This window comes from Salmo salar, chromosome ssa26, assembly GCF_905237065.1.
Source record: "Salmo salar chromosome ssa26, Ssal_v3.1, whole genome shotgun sequence".
NCBI lineage: Eukaryota > Metazoa > Chordata > Actinopteri > Salmoniformes > Salmonidae > Salmo > Salmo salar.
In genome coordinates this window covers 31,302,216-31,328,949 of record NC_059467.1, presented here as the reverse complement: position 1 = coordinate 31,328,949, position 26,734 = coordinate 31,302,216, and the positions used below count along the sequence as shown (strand labels likewise).

Sequence of the window (26,734 nt, the reverse complement as noted above, 5' to 3'; positions counted from 1 at the left end):
ATCCTGTTTGAGTTTTTGCCTAAAGGAAGGGAAAGGGAGCAGCAAAATGGAGTCGTGGTCAGATTTGCCAAAAGGAGGGTGGGGGAGGGCCTTGTATACATTGTGGAAGTTAGAGTAGCAGTGATCCAGAGTTTTGCCAGCGCGAGTACTACAGTCAATATGCTGATAGAATTTATGCAAACTGGAAACCATATATCCTGAGGCTGCATTTATTGTCGCTGTGGATTTTAACAAAGCAAATTTGAGAACAAGGCTTCCTAAAGTTCCTTGAGGGCCGTCGTGGTATCGGCTTGAGGAGAGATATACACGGCTGTGACAATAACCGAGGAGAATTCTCTTGGGAGATAATACAGTCAGCATTTGATTATGAGGAATTCTAGGTCAGGTGAACAAAATGACTTGAATTCCTGTATGTTGTTACGACGTACACTGAATCCAGGTGGCATTATCGACTCCTACAGCATATCCCAAGAGAGCCATGTTTCTGTGAAACAGAGTATGCTACAATCCCTTATGTCTCCCTGGAAAGCAACCCTTGCCCTAATTTAATCTACCTTGTTATCTAGAGACTGGACATTAGCAAGTAATATACTTGGAAGCGGTGGGTGGTGTGCGCGCCTCCGAAGTCTGACCAGAGGATCGCTCTGTCTACCTCTTCTCTGGCGGCGTTGTTTTGGGTCAGCCTCTGGAATCAGCTCAAATTCCCTGGGTAGTTCGGACAAAGGATCCGCTTCGGGAAAGTTGTATTCCTGGTCGTAGTGCTGGTAAATTGATGCCGCTCTGATATCTTATATTTCTTCCCAGCTGGATGTAATAACACTTAAGATTTTCTGAGCTAACAATGTAAGAAATAATACATTAAAAAATAAAATAATAATGCAACATTTCCTAAGGACTCTCTGTCAGCACCCTTTTATTTACATTTTTTACATTAGATACAGTGTAATTGTTTATATTTTTTATAGGAGAAACAGGGCTGGCAGGTAGGATTTACGTATGATTCCTCTCCCTCTAGCTCACACTCCAATACAGTAGGTAGCAGTAATGACCCATAACAGTGGATGCCATCCGCCGATAAACCCCACAGAAGAAGTTTACCGTCGGGTTGTTTTGATGATCTCATCTGCACACGTGACATATCCGCTCTTTTGGCGATTTTGTTGAAGAAGGCAGTGGGGCAGAACCTACCACTGCACTGAGGTATAATAAGAACGGACAGGACAGCCATTTTTTATCATAACAACATCCATGATCCAGCCGAAATTACAGTAACATATTTGGATTCCAGCGCAACCATGGGCCAGTGTGGGATTACTTCATCAAAGACCGTCCTGGTGTTTCTGAATTTAATATTCTGGGTAAGATATCACGAACTTGTTTCAAAACATGTATTTGACGCTAGGTAGTCAAGGTTGAGATTAATTACAGTACGCAACAGAAATTGCTAACGTTAGCTGCAGCAAAGGGAGGCGTCTGCTAACATTAGCTAGCTCACGTTAATTCTCTACAAAATGAATATGTGGAGCTTTCCAACCATCTTGTCTAGTTTGTTTATTAAAATATACATTGTTTCTGAAATGTATGTTTTGCTGTTATTGCAAGCACGGGTAGAACAAGGACAGGTAGCCGGCAGATCCGACCCGTTGGTGGGCAGGACAGCATTCCTGTGTATATAAGACACTTTCCGTAAATGGCTGCTGTTGCCACATGTTAGCTAACATGTGGAAGAAAACGTCTGAACGACTACTAGTTTTAATTATACAATCTTCTCAGCGTAACAGTTGGGATAATGGGACAATTCGGAGTACAACACATTTCCCATCCCTGGATTAAAGTACATTTAACGAGTTATATCTCGCGCCGGCTTCGCGGTGTCAGAGACTAATGCAGCTGTGAGCAAGCGTGTCGGATCTGCTGGCTAATGCCGGACAGGCATTTGCCATTGTTGTTAGATCTAGCTTTTAGCTAGCTAACCGTCTGACATTTAATGCTGCAATTTGTTGCATGAAACCCCGCGAGATTGAATGAAATACTGCATAACGGTGGGTAAGACTATATGCACGATTGTAGTTTGTGCCAGTCAGTTTAGCAGAAAACGTATCACCACAGAGAACAATGAAAAACATCTTTGGTATCACTGTGAGAGACCTAGCTAGCCTTCTAGCTAACGCCTAGCCGCCATGCGCCGATGTCCCCGACATTTCATTGCAGTATCAGTGTTTTCACAAATTAGTATTTCATATTGTTTAGGCCTAACCTCTCACCCAATCTCATCTGATAGTAGCCTGACTACTCACACTAAATTATTACGCTGCTCTATCGTTCGCGACATACTTTAATTACCGAGAAGAAACTAACGGGCGTAGAGTTTGGGCCGAGCAAGGAGTCTGGGTAGCAGCCAGACAAATCTGATAGTGCTTGGTAATACAGTGTGCTACAATGTTCACTTAGCTTAGTTTTACATGACTGAGGATTCCCCTGTTTTCTTTTTTTTTTTAAACAACATTTCCAATTGCAATATAATAGCAAAAAAAACATAGGACATCACTACACATGTATTTTTCTCTGAGGAAACATAAAATAGCATGAAAGTAAAATCCCAATACATGAATTGCCAGTGACAACAGCTTTAAAAGTTAGTGTTTTTAAAAATATTGACCAATTGTAGATATTTTATTAAATATTGAATTTCAAGGGAAAATATATTGCATTTAAGGACAGATTTCAAGTAGTTTTGTTTTTATTTGAATAACATTGTCTCATTGTAAATACCTGGGTCATATTAATGAAATAAAAAATTGTAATTACTTAACTGACTCCAAAATAACTTAAGTCACACTTTATCACAAAAAAGGCATATGTCCTCTTAAGTCCATGAATTTAGACAAGTTATTGCAAGGGTATATTTTGTGCAAGTTTTTAAAGTGAAACTGAGGATACCCTTGCTACACACCAGCAGCTAGCCAGTGACCACATACCAACATTGTTTTAACAAACACACACAAAGCTATGTCTCAGTCTGCACACAATATTGGAGTTTCTTTCTGATAAGCAAAAAAACGTTGGATGTTACATGCCTGACCCAGACTCTTTCTCTTGCTCTGTCTCCCTCTCACTGCCCCCTCTCTAGGCTGCAGCTGGAATTCTGTGTTACATTGGAGCCTATGTGTTCATCACATATGATGACTATGACCACTTCTTTGAGGATGTGTACACCTTGATCCCAGCCTCCATTATAATAGCAGTCGGGACTCTGCTGTTTATCATTGGGCTGATTGGATGCTGTGCCACAATACGGGAAAGCTCCTGCGGACTAACAGCTGTAAGTATTGAAAAGCACATGGATAGAAATGTAATTTGTATAATGCAGGTAAATGTAATTTCTAGTCTTTGGACTAGATGTTGAATTGATCATATCTCTTCTCTTTGCTCTGCAGTTTGCTGTCATTCTCCTGCTGGTGTTTGTCACAGAAGTTGTTGTGGTTGTTATTGGCTATATCTACAGAGCTAGGGTTAGTATTGGCCTACTGTCTAGTGTCTTATCACACAATAACAATAGAAAAGGGTGAATGGGAATGCAGTTTGTTAGAATTTAATATGAATGGTACAATTCTTGCACAGATGAAATTGATGTTGTTGCTTGTACTCAGGTGGAAGATCAGGTGAACCACTCCATTCAGAAGGTGTATGATGAATACAATGGCACCAACACAGATGCCCCCAGCCGTGCCATCGACTATGTGCAGAGACAGGTGACAGATTTATTTCTCCTGACATGTTTAAAAAAAAATCACTATAGGCGAGTTTGCAGGTGCCTACAACAGTCTCACTCTCTCTCCCCGTCTCTCTCCCACCCTCTCCCCCGTCATAGCTCCACTGCTGTGGCATTCACAAGTACTCTGACTGGAGGAATACTCGCTGGTTCAAAGAGTCCAGAAACAACAGTGTTCCAGTCAGCTGCTGTAAACCCAACATCAGCAACTGTACTGGAACCATGAGCCGGCCTGGTGACCTCTACCCAGAGGTAAGAGAGAACACGCACACCCAAGCGTTTCCTTTAGCCGGTAAATAGCCCAATGAAAATAAATATTGTCTATAAATGGTCCTTTGTAGCTCAGTTGGTAGAGCATGGCGCTTGTAACGCCAGGGTAGTGGGTTTGAATCCCAGGACCACACCAACGTAAAATGTTTGCACGCATGACTGTAAGTCACTTTGGATAAAAGTATCAGCTAAATGGCATTTATTACAAATCCCATTGGCTATGCATGGTGATTGGTTCAGGTTGTCTTTCAATCGTATCATCTCTCTACTATGCCTGTCTGTCTTGAGAGTGCGCTCTCAGTAGAGAACTTACAGCATTGTATCAACTGGTACCGGCCCACAAGGTTTCCCATGCCAGTCAATCTGAAAAGTGTTCACTGTATTTTAAAGAGAATTTACAGACATCATACAAGTCCACCAAGGAGGAATATTTAGATGAATTCATTTTGCTTCCCCCCTCTTCCTCCTAATCTAATGCCTAATCAAGTATCTTAAAATGCTGGATACCGTGCAAATCAAGTTAGCTAGTTGGCTAACTAGCTACCGTACCAAGAATGGAGGCACAGAACTTATTTTTAAATTAACACTGAAACAGGATATTATGCAAGGAGCTAACGTTCACTTCGTAGGCCCTCATTTCTCCTTGCATATTTATTGTAGTCACTTGCATGTGGTGTCAATGAATTGTCAGTGGGCACTCCTAGAAAACCATTACCTAACACATGACGGCATTCAAATGGGAATCTATTTGATTTGGTTGGACATTCGACCGGCACATTTCCTTCCTAAAGAAAATACTGACATACACACACATGTTTTTAATATTTGTATTTTTTTCCTCTAGGGCTGTGAAGCTCTTGTTGTGAAAAAGCTGAAAGAAATCATGATGTATGTCATTTGGGCTGCTCTGACCTTCGCTGCAATACAGGTAAACAAATATAGGCAGGTAGCCTAGTGGTTAGAGCGTTGGACATGTAACCAAAAGGTTGCAAGATCGAATCCCCGAGGTGTCAAGGTAAAAATCTGTAGTTCTGCTCCTGAACAAGGCAGTTAACCCACTGTTCCTACACCGATATTTGAGTCCTTCTGTAATAACATCTGAACCAGGTGCATGTTAACTAGAGCTGCAGTAATGTCCTCCTGCAGTGGGAGTCTCTAGTCTAGTAGGCCTCGAGCTGCTGCTGAGAAGCTGACCTGATTGTGTCAAATCGCTTTTTCAATGTTTCAACACTACCTTATGGGGACATCACAACATGGGTTCTGCTGACCAGTCACTTCCCTTCTCCTTATGAGGATAACTTGGTCTATTTGTGGAGTCACTGGATGCATGTGATTATGAAATGCAGTCTCATGAGTCATAATGTAGCTGCAGGTGTCCCAAACAGCCACGGTTGTCTCTGGGATGGGGGAGATCAGGAAGAAACATATCCACCAAAAAGGTGTAAAGTGGTAGAAAACTCGAAGTTGAAGCACTCTAGTGGGTTTTAATATAGAGAGCCTTTATTCTCCAGGCATAAAGAGCATTTAAAGACCAACCCTGATGAAGGCATGCGTCACATTGTGCAGGTGTTAATGCTCAATGTACCCGGTTAATGAAGACTAGAGTGCCTCGACCTGTTTTTTTCCCCCCACCTTTTTTGTAGGTATGATTCTTCTGGTTCTCCTTTTTGTTCTCCTTCATTCGAAGAACTTCACTTCACACACCAAGTTCTCTTCAATTAATCAAATCACGTGTGATGGCATGGCACGGCACAAGGCAGGGACAGAAACCCTGCACTACTGTCGCTCTAGGAGCAGGACTCCTGGAAATTCTAGTCTTTCACAACAAGACTATCTGGCCAGTGCACGTGACATTTTATTCTGGGTGCAGCGATGATGATAATGCTACCTATGCATACTGTTGTACTCCTCCTTCTGCCTGTAGATGCTGGGGATGCTGTGTGCCTGTGTGGTGCTGTGCAGGAGGGGGCACGACCCGGCCTATGAGCTACTGGTCACCGGAGCAACCTACGCATGAGGAGGACACCGGCCTGGCCCGCACCAAGGGCTCCACCAATAAGAATAAAGAAAAGAAGCCTCAACTGACATGTCCACAATTTGTAGTTTTCAGCAGTAGTAAGCTCAAGCACACCTTGCACAGGATAACTATTGGGTATACACTGGTGATTTGGGGGGGGGGGGGGTCTGTGAAAATAATTATTTATTGAACATGCTTTGTAACTTTATTTTAAATGTTTGTTTTTTAGACACTATGGAACGCCTAAGGCCAAAGTTGTTAAATGGCAAATAGATATTGTTGTTTTTCTTTTGCTCAAGAAATACAGCCTTGCCTATTTTCTTTTCCCTTTTGGGGACCATGGGAGGATTAGGGGCTCTTTATAGAAGAGAACTACTGCTCAGTGCAATATGTGGAATGTACTCCTTTCTCATGTGTCAGTTTGCACTATGACTAGAGCTCTGGAGGTATTTAAGGAATATTTAATCATGTGAATATTAGAAGTACCTTTATCTATGAGGGACCCTGTAGTTTACCACTAAATTGTGAGTCAGTCAACCCATCTCCAGTCTCCATTCATAGGTAGTGTAGAGGTACTTTACCAGTGTTACCTAAGACCCATGTGTAGATAGAGCTTTGTGTTACAAGTTGGTACATATGTAGGTGTTTTCCGACACACACATTACATTCTAATACCAAGTATGAAAGGGAAGGGGTGAATCTCAATTGTATTTTCTTGATTCCCTTGTCCTTTCTCATTGCCTCCTTTTTAAAATGCACTGGAGGAGAAGATCCAAGTGGAGAAACCTCAGATCTGTGCATTGAGAAGCTGAGGAGGGAGGACATGAGGAATACAATTGAGTCACTCGAGATTCAAACCTGCCTGGGAATTTGATGTAAACCACCAAAGAATTGGGTTTGGGACTGAGGGAGTCACTTTTGTTTTGTATTTTTGTGGCATTGTGTATTATTTTTCAAACAGAAGTTGATATTTAGACTTGTAGCATTGCAGAATATAATGTGAAACAAAATCATGTAAATAGATTGTGGAGAGGAAAGAACTTTGATTGAAATAAACCTCCTAAATGTAAACTAAAACATGTTTTATTGATCAACTGAAGCACCCCTTTTCAATGTATCTTCAAAGTAAACATGACATATTTTATGAATCAAATATCAAATACAGTACAGCTGTTGGTCTTGATTCAGATACACTTCTACTTTCTCTCGTAGATCACTTCTCAGGTTGGTGTAGACAAGTGCAGTTATTTTATCCTCACACATATTTACAGTTGATACAGTTTAAATATTGACTAGTTTTCTGTATGGTATCTGAGATTCCCTACAGGGCTGTGAAAAAGTATTTGCCCCCTTTCTGATTTTTACTTTTTCATATTTTTGATTCTGAGTTTTCAGATCTTCAACCAAAACCTAATATTAGATTAAAGGGCCGGAGTTTACAAATGACAACAAATTAATAAAGTTATACAACACCCAATTCCCCTGTGTGAAAAAGTAATTGCCCTCCAACGCTCAGTAACTTTGTGCCACCTGTAGCTTCAATGACTGCAACCAAATGCTTCCTGTAGTTGTTCAGTCTCACATCGCTGTGGAGGAATGTTGGCCCACTCTTGCATGCAGTACTGCTTTAACTCAGTGACATTTGTGGGTTTTCAAGCATGAACTGCTTGTTTCAAGTCTTGTCACAACATCAAAATTGGGATTAGGTCTGGACTGTGACTAGGCCATTCTAAAACAAAAAAAATGGGATCCATATCATCCAAATAGTTGATTCAAGTTTGCAAAAAAGCACATGCATGATCATCAAGACTCTTGAATGTTCTATGGACAGATGAGTCAAAAGTATAACTTTTTGGATGACATGGGTTCCATTATGTCTAGTGAAATCCAAACACTGCATTCTACACTAAGAACCTTATACCCACAGTCAAGTATGGTGGTAGTGTGATGGTTTGGGGATGCTTTGCTGCCTCAGGACCTGGACGACTTGCCTTAATAGAAGGAACCATGAATTCTGGTCTGTATCAGAATTCTACAGGAGAATGTCAGACCATCCGTCTGTGAGCTGCATCTGGGTTATGCAGCAAGTCAATGATCCAAAACACAATCAAGTCTACATGAAAGGGCTAAAAAGCAACAAATGTGTTTTGGAATGGCCTAGTCAAAGTCCAGACCTAATCCCAATTGAGATGTGGCAGGTCTTGAAACGAGAAGTTCATGCTTGAAAACCCACACGTCTCTGAGTTAAAGCAGTTCTGCATGGAAGAGTGGGACAAAATTCCTCCACAGCGACGTGAGACTGATCAGCAACTACAGAAAGCTTTTGGTTGGAGTCATTGCAGCTAAATGTGGCACAACCAGTTATTGAGTGTAAGGGGGCAATTACTTTTTCACACAGGGGCATTGGGTGTTGCATAACTTTGTTTATGAAAGAAGTATGTAATTGTTGTGTTATTTCTTCACTCAGGTTCCCTTTATCTAATATTTGGTTTTGGTTGAAGATCTTGTAAAATTCAGTATAAAAAATTAGCAAAATTAGAGAGAATTTGAAAGGGGGCGAATACTTTTTCACAGCACCTTATGTATGTAGTATGCCTGTTGGGTGAAAAGACTGACAATCTCTGTTGCAGCATAGCCTAATAGTTAATGGGGAACACACAGTCATGACTCATGTTTCAAGTCAGTTCAGTGAGTCATCTCTACTGCTGGAGAATCTATTACTCCGAAGTCTTGAACGAAGGATCAGAACATCTGAGTAAGAAGCAGAAAGGGGGTCCGCATAGTAAGGTTTTGAAGACTAAAGTATGTATGGGTGATTGTGCATGAGTATGTGTGTGTGAATCCGTGTACCTGTGTGCATGAGTGTGTGCGCGTGCGTGTGTGTGTCCATGCATGAATGTGTGTGTGACTATGTCTAGACTTTGGCCAGGTAGGAGCCAGGTACCAGCCCAACCTGTCCGTTTCTCTCCACTGTCCACCAGCCGTCTTCACTCTGTTCTATCACCAACACCACATCCCCTTTAGACACTGACAGCTCCTCTGGGTCCTGGGAGCACAGGGAACATATTGTTAGTAGTAGAAGTATGAGGCTTTGAATTACTGTATGGCTCATATACAGTACACACATACAGTATAATACAGATCAGTGGAAAAGTTTATGTAAACATGATCCATCAATATCTCAACTAGTTATATTTAATGTCAGACGCATCACAGAGTTCTGTAATGACGTCTGTAACTTGACACATGTAACCGTGTACGCAGGTTTCACCTGTAACATGACACATGTAACCGTGTACGCAGGTTTCACCTGTAACATGACACATGTAACCGTGTACGCAGGTTTCACCTGTAACATGACACATGTAACCGTGTACGCAGGTTTCACCTGTAACATGACACATGTAACCGTGTACGCAGGTTTCACCTGTAACATGACACATGTAACCGTGTACGCAGGTTTCACCTGTAACATGACACATGTAACCGTGTGTGCAGGTTTCACCTGTAACTGTGTGTGCAGGTTTCACCTGTAACTGTGTGTGCAGGTTTCACCTGTAACATGACACATGTAACCATGTATGCCGGTTTCACCTGTAACATGACACATGTAACATGACACATGTAACCGTGTGTGCAGGTTTTCACCTGTAACATGACACATGTAACCGTGTATGCAGGTTTCACCTGTAACTTGACACATGTAACTGTGTGTGCAGGTTTCACCTGTAACATGACACATGTAACCGTGTTTGCAGGTTTCACCTGTAACATGACACATGTAACCGTGTTTGCAGGTTTCACCTGTAACTGTGTGCAGGTTTCACCTGTAACATGACACATGTAACCGTGTTTGCAGGTTTCACCTGTAACTGTGTGCAGGTTTCACCTGTAACATGACACATGTAACCGTGTTTGCAGGTTTCACCTGTAACATGTCACATGTAACCGTGTTTGCAGGTTTCACCTGTAACTTGGCATCTGTATTCGTGTATGCAGGTTTCACCTGTAACTTGACACCTGTAACTGTGTGCAGGTTTCACCTGTAACTTCACACCTGTAACTGTGTGTGCAGGTTTCACCTGTAACTTGACACCTGTAACTGTGTGCAGGTTTCACCTGTAACTTGACACCTGTAACTGTGTGCAGGTTTCACCTGTAACTTGACACCTGTAACTGTGTGCAGGTTTCACCTGTAACATGACACATGTAACCGTGTACGCAGGTTTCACCTGTAACATGACACATGTAACCGTGTACGCAGGTTTCACCTGTAATACGACACATGTAACCGTGTACGCAGGTTTCACCTGTAACATGACACATGTAACCGTGTACGCAGGTTTCACCTGTAACATGACACATGTAACCGTGTATGCAGGTTTCACCTGTAACATGACACATGTAACATGACACATGTAACCGTGTGTGCAGGTTTCACCTGTAACATGACACATGTAACCGTGTATGCAGGTTTCACCTGTAACTTGACACATGTAACTGTGTGTGCAGGTTTCACCTGTAACATGACACATGTAACCGTGTTTGCAGGTTTCACCTGTAACATGACACATGTAACCGTGTTTGCAGGTTTCACCTGTAACTGTGTGCAGGTTTCACCTGTAACATGACACATGTAACCGTGTTTGCAGGTTTCACCTGTAACTGTGTGCAGGTTTCACCTGTAACATGACACATGTAACCGTGTTTGCAGGTTTCACCTGTAACATGACACATGTAACCGTGTTTGCAGGTTTCACCTGTAACTTGGCATCTGTATTCGTGTATGCAGGTTTCACCTGTAACTTGACACCTGTAACTGTGTGCAGGTTTCACCTGTAACTTCACACCTGTAACTGTGTGCAGGTTTCACCTGTAACTTGACACCTGTAACTGTGTGCAGGTTTCACCTGTAACTTGACACCTGTAACTGTGTGTGCAGGTTTTACCTGTAACTTGACACCTGTAACTTGACACCTGTAACTGTGTATGCAGGTTTCACCTGTAACTTGACACCTGTAACTGTGTGCAGGTTTCACCTGTAACTTGACACCTGTAACTGTGTGCAGGTTTCACCTGTAACTTGACACCTGTAACTGTGTGTGCAGGTTTTACCTGTAACTTGACACCTGTAACTTGACACCTGTAACTGTGTATGCAGGTTTCACCTATAACTTGACACCTGTAACTGTGTGCAGGTTTCACCTGTGCAGAGTAGTCATAGAACACCATGAAGGTATCATCATCCTCATCGGTTGTCACTGCAGGCAGGGCCGCTGCAGCTGCAGACTGGAAGCCAGGTATGGCTGCATACACTCCATCTGAACTCTCAGGCACTGTTTGACCAACAGGTGGCGCCGCTGGCTCGGAAGTTGAACCCTCACTGATACTCATCTTTGAACCAGAGTTTCGTGGCAGAAGATTGGAGAACCTGCACAAATATTTTTCATGTCACATTCTCAAATATATATGAATGTGTAGATGATGTATAGCTATGATAATGTAGTGATACAATGTCCATATTAGAATTCCTATGCATTCAACTGTTATTCCAGTGTTACAAAGTGATAGAGCTTGTTTCGCAGAAACACTATGGGGTGGTTTCCTGGACACAATTTAGCCTACTCCTCAATTGTCTTCAGGAAACTGCCCCTACGAGTCCCAAGTTCTGCTAACTGACCTTTTCCTGACCCCTCCCCCTCCGAAGCGAGCGCTGACGTTGTTGTCGCCCGTTGGCGATGGCTCCCTCTCATAGTAGTTCTCAAACACAATGGGGTCTAGAGAGAAGAGGATGGAAGTCCACAGAAATTAAGCATAGCCAATAGAGCTGTATTGCGTATAATATTACAAATGGCAAATGTTATTAAGAGGAACTGTTACACTTGAAAAGCAGAGACACACAGTACAAACCCGTTACAATTACTCTAAGAAGTGTTTGCCATTGGTGCCAATGTTGACAGCAACCCTGGCCCTTCACGCTCTGTTCATGTATTCAGTGATCTCTTACCTGGTGGACTTGAACCTGTTGTCTTCATCTCTATGAAACAGTTGTTATCTGCTGTGATGTCACACGTCTCCAGAATATTCCTCACCTCCTCGTAAAACTGTAAAAAAAACATTTCTCATATTCATGCTCAGTCTTCAAAGAGGCTTCATTGATTTAAATTGTTCTGGGTTGACAAATAGGATCCATTTCGGTTGATCACCAGATACATTGCATGTTAGGCAGTGTAGTACTGGTACTAATAGAGTTTAATGTAGACAGTAGTTCATGGACCCATACATAATCCATTTGCTTATTGTCTGAAGTGTGGTCATTGTTGAGCTCACCTCGTCGTCTTTGACACATTGCATAGAGAAGTGATTACAGTGGTCCCAGAGGGCACACCTCAGGATAGTGATGCGGTCCACCTCCTGCTGCTGAAACACCTGGAACAGCAGATACCCACATACAGTACACACCTTTAATCATCTATCCCTATATATACACACTGAACAAAAATATAAATGTAACGTAAAGTGTTGGTCCCATGTTTCATGAGATCCCAAAAATGTTCCATACACACAAAAAAACGTATTTCTCTCAAATTTTGAGCACAAATTTGTTAACATCCCTGTTAGTGAGCATTTCTCATTGCCAAGATAATCCATCCACCTGACAGGTGTGGTATATCAAGAAGCTAATTAAACAGTATGATCATTACACAGGTGCACCTTGTGCTGGGGACAATAAAAGGCCAATCTAAAACGTGTCGTTTTGTCACACAACAGAATGCCACAGATGTCTCAAGTTTTGAGGGAGTGTGCAATTGACATGCTGACTGCTGGAATGTCCACCAGAACTGTTACCAGAAAAGTGAATGTTCATTTATCTATCATAAGCCACCTCCAACGTCTTTTTAGAGAACTAGGCAGTACGCCCGACCGGCCTCACAACCGCAGACAATGTGTATGCTGTCATGAGGGCGAGCGGTTTGCTGATGTCAACGTTGTGAACAGAGTGCCTCATGGTGGCGGTGGGGTTATGGTATGGGCATAAGCTACAGACAACGAATGCAATTGCAATTTGAATGCACAAAAATACCGTGACGAGATCCTGAGGCCCATTTTTATATCTGTGATATCTGTGACCAACAGATGCATATTGGTATTCGCTGTCATGTGAAATACATAGATTAGTGCCTAATGAATTTATTTAAATTAACTGATTTCCTAATATGAACTGTAACTCTATAAAATAAATGAAATGGTTGCATGTTGCATTTATATTTTTGTTAAGTATACAATCTGGCTCAAAAGCGACTGCAAACATTAAGGAGGCTAACCAGGCGTAACCAGGCTCTGCATACATTAAGGAGGCTAACCAGGCGTAACCAGGCTCTGCATACATTAAGGAGGCTAACCAGGCGTAACCAGGCTCTGCATACATTAAGGAGGCTAACCAGGCGTAACCAGGCTCTGCATACATTAAGGAGGCTAACCAGGCGTAACCAGGCTCTAAATAGCTTTACAAGCTACTGTAATAGCTGATTCATCAGGCTTACCTGCTCAATCGGTAACATTCAATATTGTGCTTTGAGAGGCACCATGCTTGATTGTGAATGACATACTCTGACCTACACTCTTCGAAAAAAAAGGGTTCCAAAAGGGTTCTTTGGCTGACGTCATAGAGTAACCTTTTTTGGTTCCATGTAGAACTCTGTGTAAAGGGTTCTACATGGAACCCAAAAGGGTTCTACCTGGAACAAAAAGGCATCTTCAAAGGGTTCTCCTACGGGGAAAGCCGAAAGAACCCTTTTAGGTTCTAGATAGCACCTTTTTGTTCTAACAGTGTAGTCTATTCTGGATGTATGTACATAAGCCACAAGGGGGTGTTATACTGAGAGATATAGGCCTACTCAGACATACTGCGGAAGGGGGTGTGGTGTGCTGTGGTGTGAGGTTGTAGTTGGGCTAGTAACAGTTGTGGGTGGGTGCAATGTGAAAAGTTGTTGCTGTGTAACAGAGAGCTCTAACCTCACATGTGCTCTTGTGTGTTCCCTCCCAGTCCTGACGAACTCTCTCCAGCTGCTCTACGTTCAACATGTATTGTTTCTCTGTACAGGTGGAGCACAACAGGGGTTAGGGAATACTTTACATTTATTGCATCCTAAGCAGTCTTCTTTACTTGGATTACAATAATAAATAAATGTTTTTTAAATAATCAGATAAATGATAATACATTCGTAATGGATTTACAGATTCATTGATTCATTCATCCATTGATATTATCACCAACAAAGAAAAGTACAGAATATTGTATGGTATGATTGAGACCTGCTTCAGTGACGGCTTGTCTGCATTGCTTGGCCTTGTGTTGTACCTGAGAAAGACAGCAGTAGAGGAACTGGTCATGCTCTGAATCAAAACGGGACTGCTAAACCAAAAAATAAAAGAGACAGTTCTCCTTTAGAAGAAAATATCAGGATGTGTTCTCTTTACTCTCCTGACTCTCTGTTCCTCTACAGCACACAGAACAAACATTTCTAATAAATAGATAACTAAATTCCAGGGATTGCCTTCATTTCGTTGGACATTCATTTGTAAATGCCTTGCATTATAACCAACTTAGACTCACAGAACCAGTCTAGTTTACAAGAAAATAAGAAAAAAAGAGGTGGGTAAACTGATCGCTGGCCGTGGTGAAAAAAGTAACACTTCCTATTCTTTCAATGCATTTTTCTACAAAAGGTGGATGAACTGTTGGGAAAAAGAAGAAAGTGGGTAGACTGCGTTTATTTGCGTTTTCCTCCACTATACCACTGTTTTACTTGTAGTAGGAAAACAGTAACAAAGGGAACTGTTTCGTAGCCTTCTCTGATACTGAGAAATTGAGTTGCAGTAGCACAACAAGAACTAAAGTTCATTCGGAGAGTATTCAGACCTTTCCCCATTTTATTACGTTACAGCCTTATTCTAAAATGTATTAAATCGTTTTTTTTGTGTCATCAATCTACACACAATACCCCATAATGACAAAGCAAAACAGGTTTTTACACATTTTCACAAATGTATATATAAAAAAAGGAAATATTACATTTACATTACTATTCAGACCCTTTACTCAGGACTTTGTTGCAGCACCTTTGGTAGTGATCACAGACTCAGAGTCTTCTTGGGTATAACGCTACAAGCTTGGCACACCTGTATTTGGGGAGTTTCTCCCATTCTTCTCTGCAGATCCTTTCAAGCTCTGTCAGGTTGGATGGGGAGCGTCGCTGTACAGCTATTTCCAGGTCTCTCCAGAGATGTTCGATTGGGTTCAAGTCCGAGCTCTGGCTCAAGGACATTCAGAGACTTGTCCCGAAGCCACTCCTTATCTTGGCTGTGGGCTTAGGGTTGTCCTATCCGAAGGTGAACCTTTGCCCCAGTCTGAGGTCCTGAGCACTCTGGAGCAGGTTGTCATCAAGGATCTCTCTGTACTTTGCTCTTTCCCTCGATCCTGACTAGTCTCCCAGTCCCTGCCGCTGAAAAACATCCCCACAGCATGATGCTGCCACCACCCTGCTTCATTTTAGGGATGGTGCCAGGATTCCTCCAGATGTGACGCTTGGCATTCAGGCCAAAGAGTTCAATCTTGGTTTCATCAGACCAGAGAATCTTGTTGAATCTTGTTTTTCATGGTCTGAGAGTCCTTTAGGTGGCTTTTGGCAAACTCCAAGTGGGCTATCATGTGCCTTTTACTGAGGACTGGCTTCCGTCTGGCCACTCTACAATAAAGGCCTGCTTGCTACAGAGCTGGTTGTCCTTCTGGAAGGTTCTCCCATCTCCACAGAGGAACTCTGGAGCTCTGTCAGCGTGACCATCGGGTTCTTGGTCACCTCCTTGACCAAGGCCTTTCTCCCCCGATTGCTCAGTTTGGCTGGGCGGCCAGCTCTAGGAAGACTCTTGGTGGTTCCAAACTTCTTCCATTTAAGAATGATGGAGGCCACTGTGTTCTTGGGGACCGTCAATGCTGCAGACATGTTTTTGTACCCTTCCCCAGATCTGTGCCTCGACCCAATCCTGTCTCAGAGCTCTACGGAAAATTCCTTCGACCTCATGGTTTGGTTTTTGCTCTGACATATACTGTCAACTGTGGGACCTTATATAGACAGGTGTGTGCCTTTCCAAATCATGTCCAATCAATCAATTGAATTTACCACAGGTGAACTCCAATCAAGTTGTAGGAACATCTCAATGGATGATCAATGGAAACATGAGGCACTTGAGCTCAATTTCGAGTCTCATAGCAAAGGGTCTGAATACTTATGTAAATAAGGTATTTCTATTTTTATTTTTAATACATTTGCAAACATATTATGACAACCTGTTTTCGCTTTGTCATTATGGGTTATTGTGTAGAGACTGATGAGTAAAAAATATAATTTAATCCATTTTAGAAGAAAGGCTGTAAGGTAACTAAATTTGGAAAAAGTGAAAGGGTCTGAATACTTTCCGAATGCACTGAATAACTAGGTGTATTACATGTGTATAATTGCAGGGTTGGCAGTGGTGTTACCTTCTCAGACTGGTTTGGTGTTGTGGCTGTGTGTGTGTAATTCCAGGTATGGAGGATTACAATACTTTCTCAGACTGTTTGGGGGCTGTGTGTTTGTATAGTTCCAGAGTTTGGGGAGGTGGTGTTACCTTCTCAGACTGTTTTGGTGTTGTGGCTGTGGTGCTCCTGTCAGCAAGCTGCTCTGCCTCGTCTGCTTCTTTACATTTCTGCTCATAGGACTTCTTAGACTGGAGATGGACAGAAGAGACATTCAGGGAATCATCATTGAAGCAGCCACAGTGGTCTGTGGTGTCATGTTTTATGTAACAATCAATAAAACCTGTAGCAATGTTGGATCTCTGTGAAACTGTATGTAACTGTATGCAATGTCAAAATGGCGAATGGTGCAGTCCTCACTCAGCAGTTTAAGCAAACATTTAGGTCAATATGTATTTCTGGCTTCAGATTGGTTGTTTCTTGTACAGGATAATCAGTCTTCACCGCTTTAGCTCCATTTATGTCACTCTGCCATTGGCTCTTGTCACTTGTCTCACCACAGAGTAGCCTAACGATGTAGCTAATCTATTCGGTATGTAAATGCTCGCATAGAGAATATGGTTATACAGTGCCTTCGGAAAGTATTCAGACCCCTTGACTTTTTCAACATTTCGTTGCGTTACAGCTTTATTCTAAAATTGATTAAATAAAAAATGTAATCCTCAGCAATCTACACACAATACCCCATAATTATAAAGTGAAAACATGTTTGTAGAATTTTTTGCAAATGTATTAAAATAAAAAACAGTATTCAGACACTTTGCTATGAAACTCGAAATTGAGCACAGGTACATCCTGTTTCCACTGATCATCCTTGAGATGTTTCTACAACTTGATTGGAGTCCACCTGTGGTAAATTAAATTGATTGGATATGAGTTGTAAAGGCACACACCTGTCAAATAGGGTCCTACAGTTGACAGTATATGTCAGAGCAAAAACCAAGCCATGAGGTTGAAGGAATTGTCTGTAGAGTTCTGAGACAGGATTGTGTCGAGGCACAGATCTGGGGAAGGGTACAAAACATTTCTGCAACATTGAGGGTCCCAAAGAACATAGTGGCCTCCATCATTCTTAAATGGAAGAAGTTTGGACACTAAGACTCTTCATAGAGCTGGCCGCCCAGCCAATCGGGGGAGAAAGGCCTTGATGAAAACCTGCTCCAGAGTGCTCAGGACCTCAGACTGGGGTGAAGGTTCACCTTCCAACAAGACAACAACCCTAAGCACACAGCCAAGACAATGCAGAAGTGGCTTTGGGACACGTCTCTGAATGTCCTTGAGTGGCCCAGCCAGAGCCTGGACTTGAACCCGATCAAACATCTCTGGAGACACCTGAAAATAGCTGTGCAGCGACGCTCCCCATCCAACCTGACAGAGCTTGAGAGGATCTGCTGAGAAGAATGGGAAAAACTCCCCAAATACAGGTGTGCCAAGTGTCATACCCAAGAATACTCAAGGCTGTAATCGCTGCCAAAGGTTCTTCAACAAAGTACTGAGTACTTATGTAAATGTAATATTTCAGTTTTTTATTTTTAATACATTTGCAAAAATGTGTAGAAAACTTTTTTTTCTTTGCCATTATGGGGTATTGTGTGTAGATTGATGAGGGAAAGAAAACAGTTTAATCCATTTTAGAAGTCAAGGGGTCTGAATACTTTCCCAAGGCACTGTATACAGGGTGTTATACAGGGTGTAAGTATGATACTGTAATGATACTCACGAAAATATGCCCAAGTTTATGTATATTTGAGCAATAAGGCCCGAGGAGATGTGATATGTGGACAATATGCCACAGCTAAGGACTGTTCTTCCCCTTTACGCAACGTGGAGTGCCTGGAATACAGCCCCTTAACTGTGATATATTGACCATATACCACAAACCCCCGAGGTGCCTTATTAGTATTTTATAAACTGGTTACCAACGTAATTAGACCACAAAAATACATGTTTTTGTCATACCCGTGGTATACGGTTTGATATACCAGCCATCAGGACTCAAATCACCCGGTTTTTAATTGAGCATAAATCATGAGACTATGAGAGGTGAGATCCATATTGATGCAGACCAAAATGTTCATTTTCAAGGCCTGTGTTATCCTACCAGTTCCCCACTATAATAGGGCCAAAGTCTGTGGTTGGTGTGTAGGTGTGTGTGTCTATACTTTGTTTCCTACCCTCTTCCTCTTGCAGAATTGCACTGTGATGTATGTTCTCTCTTGGGTAGCTCACCCATCTCTGAGACGTAGCTAGGTCTACTGGGTGTAATGTCAGCCTTCCTCTTTTCTGGGTATGAACGCTTACACTGCACTCAGAAAAACAGGTTCCAAAAGTGTTCTTTGGCTGTCCCCATAGGAGAACCCTTTTTGGTTCCAGCTGGAACCCTTTTGGTTTTCAGGTGGAATCCTTTGGGTTCAATGTAGAACACTCTGTGCAAAGGGTTCTACCAGGAACCAATAGGGTTCTTCAAAGGATTCTCATTTCACATTTAAGTCATTTAGCAGACGCTCTTATTCAGTGACTTACAGGAGCAATTATGGTTAAGTGCTTTGCTCAAGGGCACGTAGGCAGATTTTTCACCTAGTCTGCTCTGAGATTCAAACCACTGACCTTTCAGTTACTGGCCCAATGCTCTTAACTTAAATGCTAGACTACCTGCCACCTGTCTCCTATGGGGACATCTGAAGCACCCTTAAATTCTAGATACCTATTTTTCTAAGCATGTGGATAAAGTCCCACTTTCAGACTGTTATATTACCATCTGTGTATGTACCTCAGTACTTAAGCTGACTTACTAAGTCAGTATGTAATTCCCTGAGTAAATAGTATGCCTACCTCCATGGTCTTCTTGTATAAGGACACCTTCATCTTCTGAACTTTCTCCATAATCCCCTCAAACTGAACGAGGACAAACAACATGGTTGAAATTTACTGGCACCTACTGGCACAGGTTTTCAAAATGTATTTTCAAAATGAAATAAGCACTCAATAACACATTTCAAACCTTTTTCCTCTGTTCTTTCTGTCGCTCTCTGAATATTTCCATCTTCTTGATCTCTTCCCGTAACATTCCGGATAGCTGGATATGCAGATTCCCGATGTTTTCAATTTCTGTCAAAGGAAACAGTTGTTTTAGTAAACTGTCATTGGGCTTTGTTGTGAGAGATGCAGTAGACAGGATAAACTTACGTGTTTTAAGTTGATCAAAGGAGGCTTTCAGAGTGCTGAAAAAATAGGAATGATGCATTTATCAATAACAGGTAGTGTAGCATACTAAATACTAGTTAAACACAGTATGCATAAACAGATTGCCAAATCACTGCATTCAACTGTATCTAGATATCAATGACTTGTCATGGTGCCACCTGTCAACAGAGGGCAGCAGACACTGTCCTAGAGACATTAACGACACTCTGGTGTGTCCAATTTATTCATTATGATTTCCCTGTTAAAAGAGGTGTGTTTTCTGTTGTCTTTTGCAGAAGCTTGAATTGTTTACCGTGTGCGGTCGTTTCCTGAGTGAGGTTTTGAGACTTAGTGTTTGTTGTTTTTTCATGTGTACTGTGATCCTGCGGCTACTGTTTCTCAGTAAAGTATGTTTATCCTTAACCACTGATTCCTCGTCTGGTCTCTTCTCTGCACCTGGGTCCAACCTTACCACGTCACAGCAAGCTTCTGCACCAAACGGACCCAGCAGAGATCACTCAGATCAAGAATGTTGTAACCCACCAAGGAGCACTGCTGGGGCGGCAGCAAGAACAACTCTCCCAAATATCAGAGACCCTCCTGGCACTTACCTACTCCCTCCAACCACAGTCCAACCTTAACCCAAGTGGGGCCAATGTCCAAGTCTCATCGCCCAGCGCTACAGATGTCGCCGTAGTTCCTCCAGGGAACCTGCACCGGGAACCCAAGATCCCAGCCCCTGAGCGGTATGACGGCCACCCGGGAGGATGCAAGGGGTTCCTTCCTCATTCAGTGTTCTCTGGTGTTCGAGCTACAGTCCTTCTCATTCCACACCAATCGGCCATGATCGCCTACATCATCTCTCTACTCTCGGGCAAGGCCCTGGCGTGGGCAATGGCGGTGTGGGAACAGCAGCCACCATCCTGCAGCTCCATATTAGCCTTCATTGCTGAGTCTTCGACCACCCAGTCGGCGGAAGAGAAGTGGCCAGTTGCAGACTTCGCCATTGAGTTCCACAACCTCGCCTCCGAGAGTGGGTGGAATACGGAGGTCCTGTTAACTGCTTTCCACCAGGGTTTGTCTAACTCCAAGGATGAACTGGCCTCTCGGGAACTGGGAGAGGACCTTGAGTCCCTGATAACGCTGGCAATCAGGATCGACAACCGCCTTGAGAATGCGTGAGACAGCGCCTTTTTGACTCCACCCCAGTATCTCGGTTTCCTGAGCACCTTAAGCCCCCGGAAACCAGCATTGAGGAGCCCATGCAGCTGGGACCCACACGTCTGAGTCCACAGGTGCATGACAGGTGCATTCGTGACGGCTGCTGCCTCTACTGCGGAGGTCTCGGCCATCTCTGTGCTACATGTCCAGAGCTGACGGGAAACGCCAGGGCTCGCCAGGACAAGGGGAGACCCTGACGAGCTGTGCAGCTACCTCCCAATCACTGTCTGTCACTACTCGCAACCATCCACTGGGACAACCGTCAGCACCAGATTCAAGCCTTCATGGACTCCGGGGCCACAGATAATGTTATTGATCAGGACTTTGCCAGATAATTACCAATCACCTGCGTGAAATGTCCCATCCCTCTGCAGATTCAAGCCCTCGATGTACGGCCCATTTTCTCCAGTCAGGTGGAATATCAGACCAAGTATATTCTACTGCAGGCTGGGGTGAAACACTCAGACTCTTAGTTTTCTTTTGATCGCTGCTCCCGAGAACCCCCTTATCCTAGGGTACCCCTGGATAGCACTACATAACCCACTATTTTCCTGGTCCAAGGGATACCTACTAGACTGGGGTAAGGACTGCCAGACTAAATGTCTAAGACCCCCACCAAGAGCCTCGCCATGTCCTCCTGCATCCCTTGAAGTCCAAGACTTCTCCGCTATCCCTCCTGAATACTTCAACCTCCTGGAGGCCTTCAGTAAGAGGCAAGCCACCACCCTTCTTCCACATTGTTCATACGACTGTGCCATAGAACTCCTACCCGGCTCCACACCTACTCAGGGCCGTCTGTACTATCTCTCAATCCCTGAAGCAGGCTTCGTGGGTAAGAAGGATGGAGGCCTGCGTCCTTGCATCGATTACAGAGGGCTGAACTGGATTACAATCAAGAATCGTTACCTCCTACCCCTGACCTCCGCCGTCTTGGAGTTGGCCCAATTCTTCACCAAATTGGACCTCCACAACGCTTAAAATCTGGTGAGCATCAGGGAGATGAGTGGAAAACTGCCTTTAACACCCCTAGTGGACACTATGAGTATTTAATCATGCCCTTCGGATTATTGAACTCACCGGCAGTCTTTCAAGCATTGATCAATGACACTCTTAGGGATATGTTGAATCGGTTTCTCTTTGTTTACCTCAATGACATCCTGATCTTCTCCAAAACCCTTCCGGAACACATACTGCACGTCCGCCAAGTCCTGAGACGCCTCCTGCAGAGCCAACTATATGTCAAGGTAGAGAAGTGTGAGTTCCACGTATCCCAAGTTTCCTTCCTGGGTCACATTATCTCAACCGCAGGCATCCAAATGGACCCCAAAAACGTTGAGGCGGTCGCCGACTGGCCCCGTCCCACCTCACTCAAGCAGGGCCAGCGGTTCCTCGGGTTAAACAATTTTTACAGGCGTTTTATACTCAACTTTGGTGCAGTGGCAGCGCCTCTCACGGTCCTAACCCGCAAGTCAATTTGCCCAGCGTCGTCCGGGTTTGGCCGGGGTAGGCCGTCATTGTAAATAAGAATTTGTTCTTAACTGACTTGCCTAGTTAAATAAAGGTTACATTATTATTATTTTTAAGTCCCAGGCCCGTTTTTACTAGACTCCTGAGGCTGACAGGGTATTCACGGAGCTCAAGGGATGTTTCACCTCTGGACCCATCCTCGTTCATCCTGATCCTACTCGGCTCTTTGTGGTAGAGGTGGAAGCCTCGGACACCGGAGCAGGGGTGGTCCTTTCATAGCAGAACGAGGAGGACAAGAAACTGCACCCATGCGCTTTTCTCTCCAAGTGTTTCTTGCCAGCGGAACGCAACTATGATGTAGGCAACTGTGAGCTCTTGGCAGTTAAGTGGGCCCTTGAGGGGTGGAGACACTGGTTGGAGAGGGCACCTCATCCTTTCATGATCTGGACGGACCATAAGAACTTGGTCTCCATTCAAGAAGCCAAGAGGTTGAACACTCGCCAGGCTAGGTGGGCTGTTTTTAAACGGGTTCGATTTCACACTAGCCTATCGCCCAGGATCCAAGAATCAGAAAGTATACGTCCTGTCCCACCAACACGATACCTCTAACGCCCATCATCCCCAGCTCCCGCATTGTGGACCCTGTGATATGGAGTACTGAGACCACGGTCCGACAAGCCCAGACAGGAGAACCTGACCCAAGGCGATAATGATTTCCCTGTTAAGAGGTGTGTTTTCTGTTGTCCTTTGCAGAAGCTTGAATTGTTTACTGTGTGCGTTTGTTTCCTGAGTGAGTTTTCAAGACTTAGTGTTTGTTGTTTCAAGTGTACTGTGATCCTGCAGCTCCCGTCCTCAGTAAATTATTATGTTTATCCTTAACCACTGATTCCTCGTCTGGTCTCTTCTCTGCGTCCAACTTTACCATGTCACTTGACTGGCTTATTAGCAATGGTGCAAAGATTAACTGTGCGAACAGGAAACTGGATTGAGGATGCACACACAAACATTTTCTCTCTCTCTCTGGTGGCAATGATTCCACGAGGGCTAGTATGTGTGACTTAATGGCATTGTGTGCCACTACTGAACCCTGACTCTATCATTATTATGTTCTAACAATACCACTATATTATTCTATTGACTACCTATTATATTGCCTGTGAAGTGGTTGTGGCATATAAGCAAGTAGCAGGCGCACCACGCCAGGTTATGGCAAATTATTTAAAGAAAAAAAAGAACATTACATTTGATTTGGGCCAACGTCTCCCCCCCCCAAGTTATTTGTATCTGTTATGACAACATTTTGGCTAACTTATGCACAGTAGGTATTATGGAAATTGTCCAAACATATCATCTCTATATATGTATGTAACCAGCCATTTACCTGATCTCTGTCTGCCCCCCAGCTTTACGTGCTATTGTCACCAGATCCTTCCCATACCTCTCTTCTGCCATGGCCCTGTAAACAGACAAACAGGCAGACTTAAAAGTGCTGTGTTTTGTAGTGTAGACCAGTCTTTGAGTTGTATGAACATTCCGATTCAGTGTGCAATCACTGCTGACCATCCCTGCGTGCATTTTGTATGAAGTTTTAATGACGTCAGAGAAACCCTACCTCATCTTCAGCAGTTCCTCCACATCTTTGCACATCCGCCTGCCATCACATAGTCTCTGAATCAGAACCTCATAGCCCAGATGATTAGTGAAATCAACTCCCTACAGAGAGAGAAAGAGATGTGTTGTAATCCATAGTTACACAATAGTTACAACATAAACGTTTGACTCTAAACTGCCCATTGGTTTTCTCTGTATTTAGTGGCACATACTGAACAGTTAGATTCCACAGAAGTTGGAACTTGTTTAGGGATTGGTTCCCATAGAATGGGGTCTTGTGTCTTTACAACATGGTATATGAACCTGGTGAAATTCACAAAGCATTTAAGATTAATATTACGTTTTCACTGAAATGTGCCTTGCGTCATAACTTGTTACAGTACTTACAAACAACAGACAATATAGTCAGAAGACTGTCCAGAGGACCGTAGAATATTCACTTTGAACAACTTTTAGTTGCAGACAGCATAATAGAAACCCATTTAATATGTTCTCTTTCATGTCTGAAGATGACAGGTAGATTATCAACTGTTGCCTTGGATGCAAATCTATCTGGAAAATGAGAGGGCTAAATTCGTAACCACCGTGAGCAGGAAGGGAGCCATAGCAACCAACGCCTCAGGGAACACCTGTGGAAAAATACTATGATACCTCACAAGTTAAACAGAATATAACAAATTAAAATGAGGAAATTGTGGTGAAAGCACAGTGCATATCCTACAGTGCATATCTAAGGGGTTAGCAGTAAGAGTTGAACGCAGACCTTTCCAGCTTTCCCACATCACTCATTTCAGTTCCAAATTTCATTGGCATGTTATTACTGTGGACATCATATTCTGTCAGACAATTGTCATATTTTAGAAACCTAATACCTGTTTGCTTTAAAAGGCTCACTACACTTTCAAGTCTGTAAATGGTTGAGAATCAACAAAATACTAATATTTCTGGATAGAGATTTTTAAATGAGTTATCAGTAGACTATCTAGTTATATCTAGTTACACACACCAACGCAGAACATTAAGAGACAAAGGTAGCAGACTGAGTGAACTTACCCAAAAGGCATCTTTAAACAGCAAGGGAGTCATTCTGTGTTATACATGTACTTCCTCAAAGTTCAATGTTAATATCCTCTTTATCAACTTTTACAAAAAACATAAACCACTTAAGTTTTACAGATTCCTTATTGAGATAATATATATATATATATATATATATATATATATATATATATATATATATATATGAAGGACAACTCCAGAATGCCTCAGCTGTTATAACTGCAATATCACTGTTGAACTTTGAATTGGGCTTGAATGAGGAAGAAGTACCCTGTGATGTCACGATCCACAGACACAGCCTCTTGCTGAGATATGTAGATAACTACAGTTTTGATTATTATTTGAATAATATATCATATAGAATTTCAGACCTAAAACGGATTCATAGACTATATTGGGCACAGCTTGTGCCCTTGTTCATGAAGAATAGCCATTGATTTGATTATATCCAGGGTGTATCACATCTGGCCGTGATCGGATTTCCATAGGGCGGCGCACAATTGGCCCAGCGTCGTCCGGGTTTGGCCGGGGTAGACCGTCATTGTAAATAATAATTTGTTCTAAATTAAATGACTTGCCTAGTTAAAAAAAGGTTTAAAAAAATACACTAAAATGTATTATAAATAATATCTGTATAAATATAGTTTTTTATTTATGTTTAATAATATGTTTGATATGCCTACAGTATGTGCTTTCCAATTAACCGCTGCTTGTAAAAGCCATCCTATCCACCTGTGAACATCAGACAACTAACTGAACTTTAACAGCTAACAAATACCGACCTCTAGTGGTTTACTCAGGGAGATACATAAACCATCCCCTTGAAAGTTGAAACAACGTAGCAGCACAACGTTAAACATTAGGCCTACATGTTGTGGTTACATATTCAAATTCTTGAAAAGGACCATGCAGGTAAAATGCCATCAACGGGACGGGAAGTAAACCAAGAGGCAGAATGATATCGAGGTTCGATCCAATAATTAATAGCGTCGATATTTATTTTCTGGTCCTCTGATGTGTATTTTTTTCAACAACTTGCTAAATAGGCTCAGCCTACGCTCGTACCTATGACAAGATGACAGCGTCATCCTTCAGAATGGACATCCCATGGACTGGACATAGTAAGGCATGTGTACGTTTGGTAAATTTTTATTTTGCACTATTCTCAGTGCCGCCACTTGCCCATGGGTATAGGCCTAAGTATCACATTAAGGTACTGGTCCCCATAACTGTTTTTTGTTGCATTTATACACTGGAATATGGAGTATTGTTTTTCTAATTTCAACGGGAGTGCAAATAAACATACTTTATTCAGATTAGGGCTACAATAAATTAATGTTTCACAATATGACCACAAGAGGGAGACACAGACCTTTTCTGCTCTCCTCATGGCACTAAGCATTAACGCACAATAAAATACTGTATAGGTCCACCAAATCCCACTAGACCGAAAATCGACCCAAAACCTAAATCTCAGTTTTATGTTTCAATTGTGCCCTGGGTATGTGTGACTGAGGACATGGTAACACATGGATGAACAAACACATGAAAGCCTATT

General features: G+C 42.7%; 2 protein-coding genes across 5 annotated transcripts; one reads left to right on the top strand and one right to left on the bottom strand.

Moving 5' to 3' along the window:
• The first annotated feature begins 1,009 nt into the window (after window positions 1–1,009).
• On the top strand, window positions 1,010–7,536 carry LOC106587718 (tetraspanin-3). The gene is made up of 7 exons (XM_014176316.2): window positions 1,010–1,358; window positions 3,131–3,322; window positions 3,438–3,512; window positions 3,651–3,752; window positions 3,872–4,024; window positions 4,887–4,970; window positions 5,967–7,536. The coding sequence occupies exons 1-7, from the start codon at window positions 1,296–1,298 to the stop codon at window positions 6,057–6,059; spliced, it is 762 nt and encodes a 253-aa protein (XP_014031791.1). The 5' UTR covers window positions 1,010–1,295; the 3' UTR covers window positions 6,060–7,536.
• A 770-nt stretch (window positions 7,537–8,306) lies between these two features.
• LOC106587680 (proline-serine-threonine phosphatase-interacting protein 1) lies at window positions 8,307–25,424 on the bottom strand. 4 transcript variants are annotated; one of them, XM_045708130.1, is made up of 15 exons: window positions 25,171–25,424; window positions 24,119–24,219; window positions 23,888–23,962; window positions 22,185–22,271; window positions 19,822–19,856; window positions 19,637–19,743; window positions 19,468–19,530; window positions 16,728–16,826; window positions 14,376–14,421; window positions 14,076–14,155; window positions 12,390–12,488; window positions 12,067–12,163; window positions 11,740–11,836; window positions 11,265–11,490; window positions 8,307–9,105 (listed from the first exon to the last, which is right to left on the bottom strand). In XM_045708130.1, the coding sequence occupies exons 1-15, from the start codon at window positions 25,201–25,203 to the stop codon at window positions 8,974–8,976; spliced, it is 1,377 nt and encodes a 458-aa protein (XP_045564086.1). In that variant the 5' UTR covers window positions 25,204–25,424; the 3' UTR covers window positions 8,307–8,973. The 4 variants fall into 4 exon arrangements, with proteins under 4 accessions (XP_045564086.1, XP_045564088.1, XP_045564087.1 ...); XM_045708132.1 differs by lacking the exon at window positions 25,171–25,424 and adding an exon at window positions 24,330–25,133 and having other exon boundaries at window positions 8,308–9,105; XM_045708131.1 differs by lacking the exon at window positions 22,185–22,271 and having other exon boundaries at window positions 8,309–9,105.
• Between the last annotated feature and the right edge of the window lie 1,310 nt (window positions 25,425–26,734).

Bases quoted from the DNA above. Each gene is read 5' to 3' on its own strand.
- LOC106587718 (XM_014176316.2), top strand. From the start codon at position 1,296: ATGGGCCAGTGTGGGATTACTTCATCAAAGACCGTCCTGGTGTTTCTG. The intron at 1,359-3,130 runs GTAAGATATCAC...CCCCCTCTCTAG, and splicing joins TTCTGAATTTAATATTCTGG to GCTGCAGCTGGAATTCTGTG. The intron at 4,025-4,886 runs GTAAGAGAGAAC...TTTTTCCTCTAG, and splicing joins CTGGTGACCTCTACCCAGAG to GGCTGTGAAGCTCTTGTTGT.
- LOC106587680 (XM_045708130.1), bottom strand. From the start codon at position 25,203: ATGACTCCCTTGCTGTTTAAAGATGCCTTTTGG. The intron at 12,489-14,075 runs GTTAGAGCTCTC...CTGCTGTTCCAG, and splicing joins CACACAAGAGCACATGTGAG to GTGTTTCAGCAGCAGGAGGT. The intron at 9,106-11,264 runs GTGAAACCTGCA...CTGTGCTCCCAG, and splicing joins TCTATGACTACTCTGCACAG to GACCCAGAGGAGCTGTCAGT.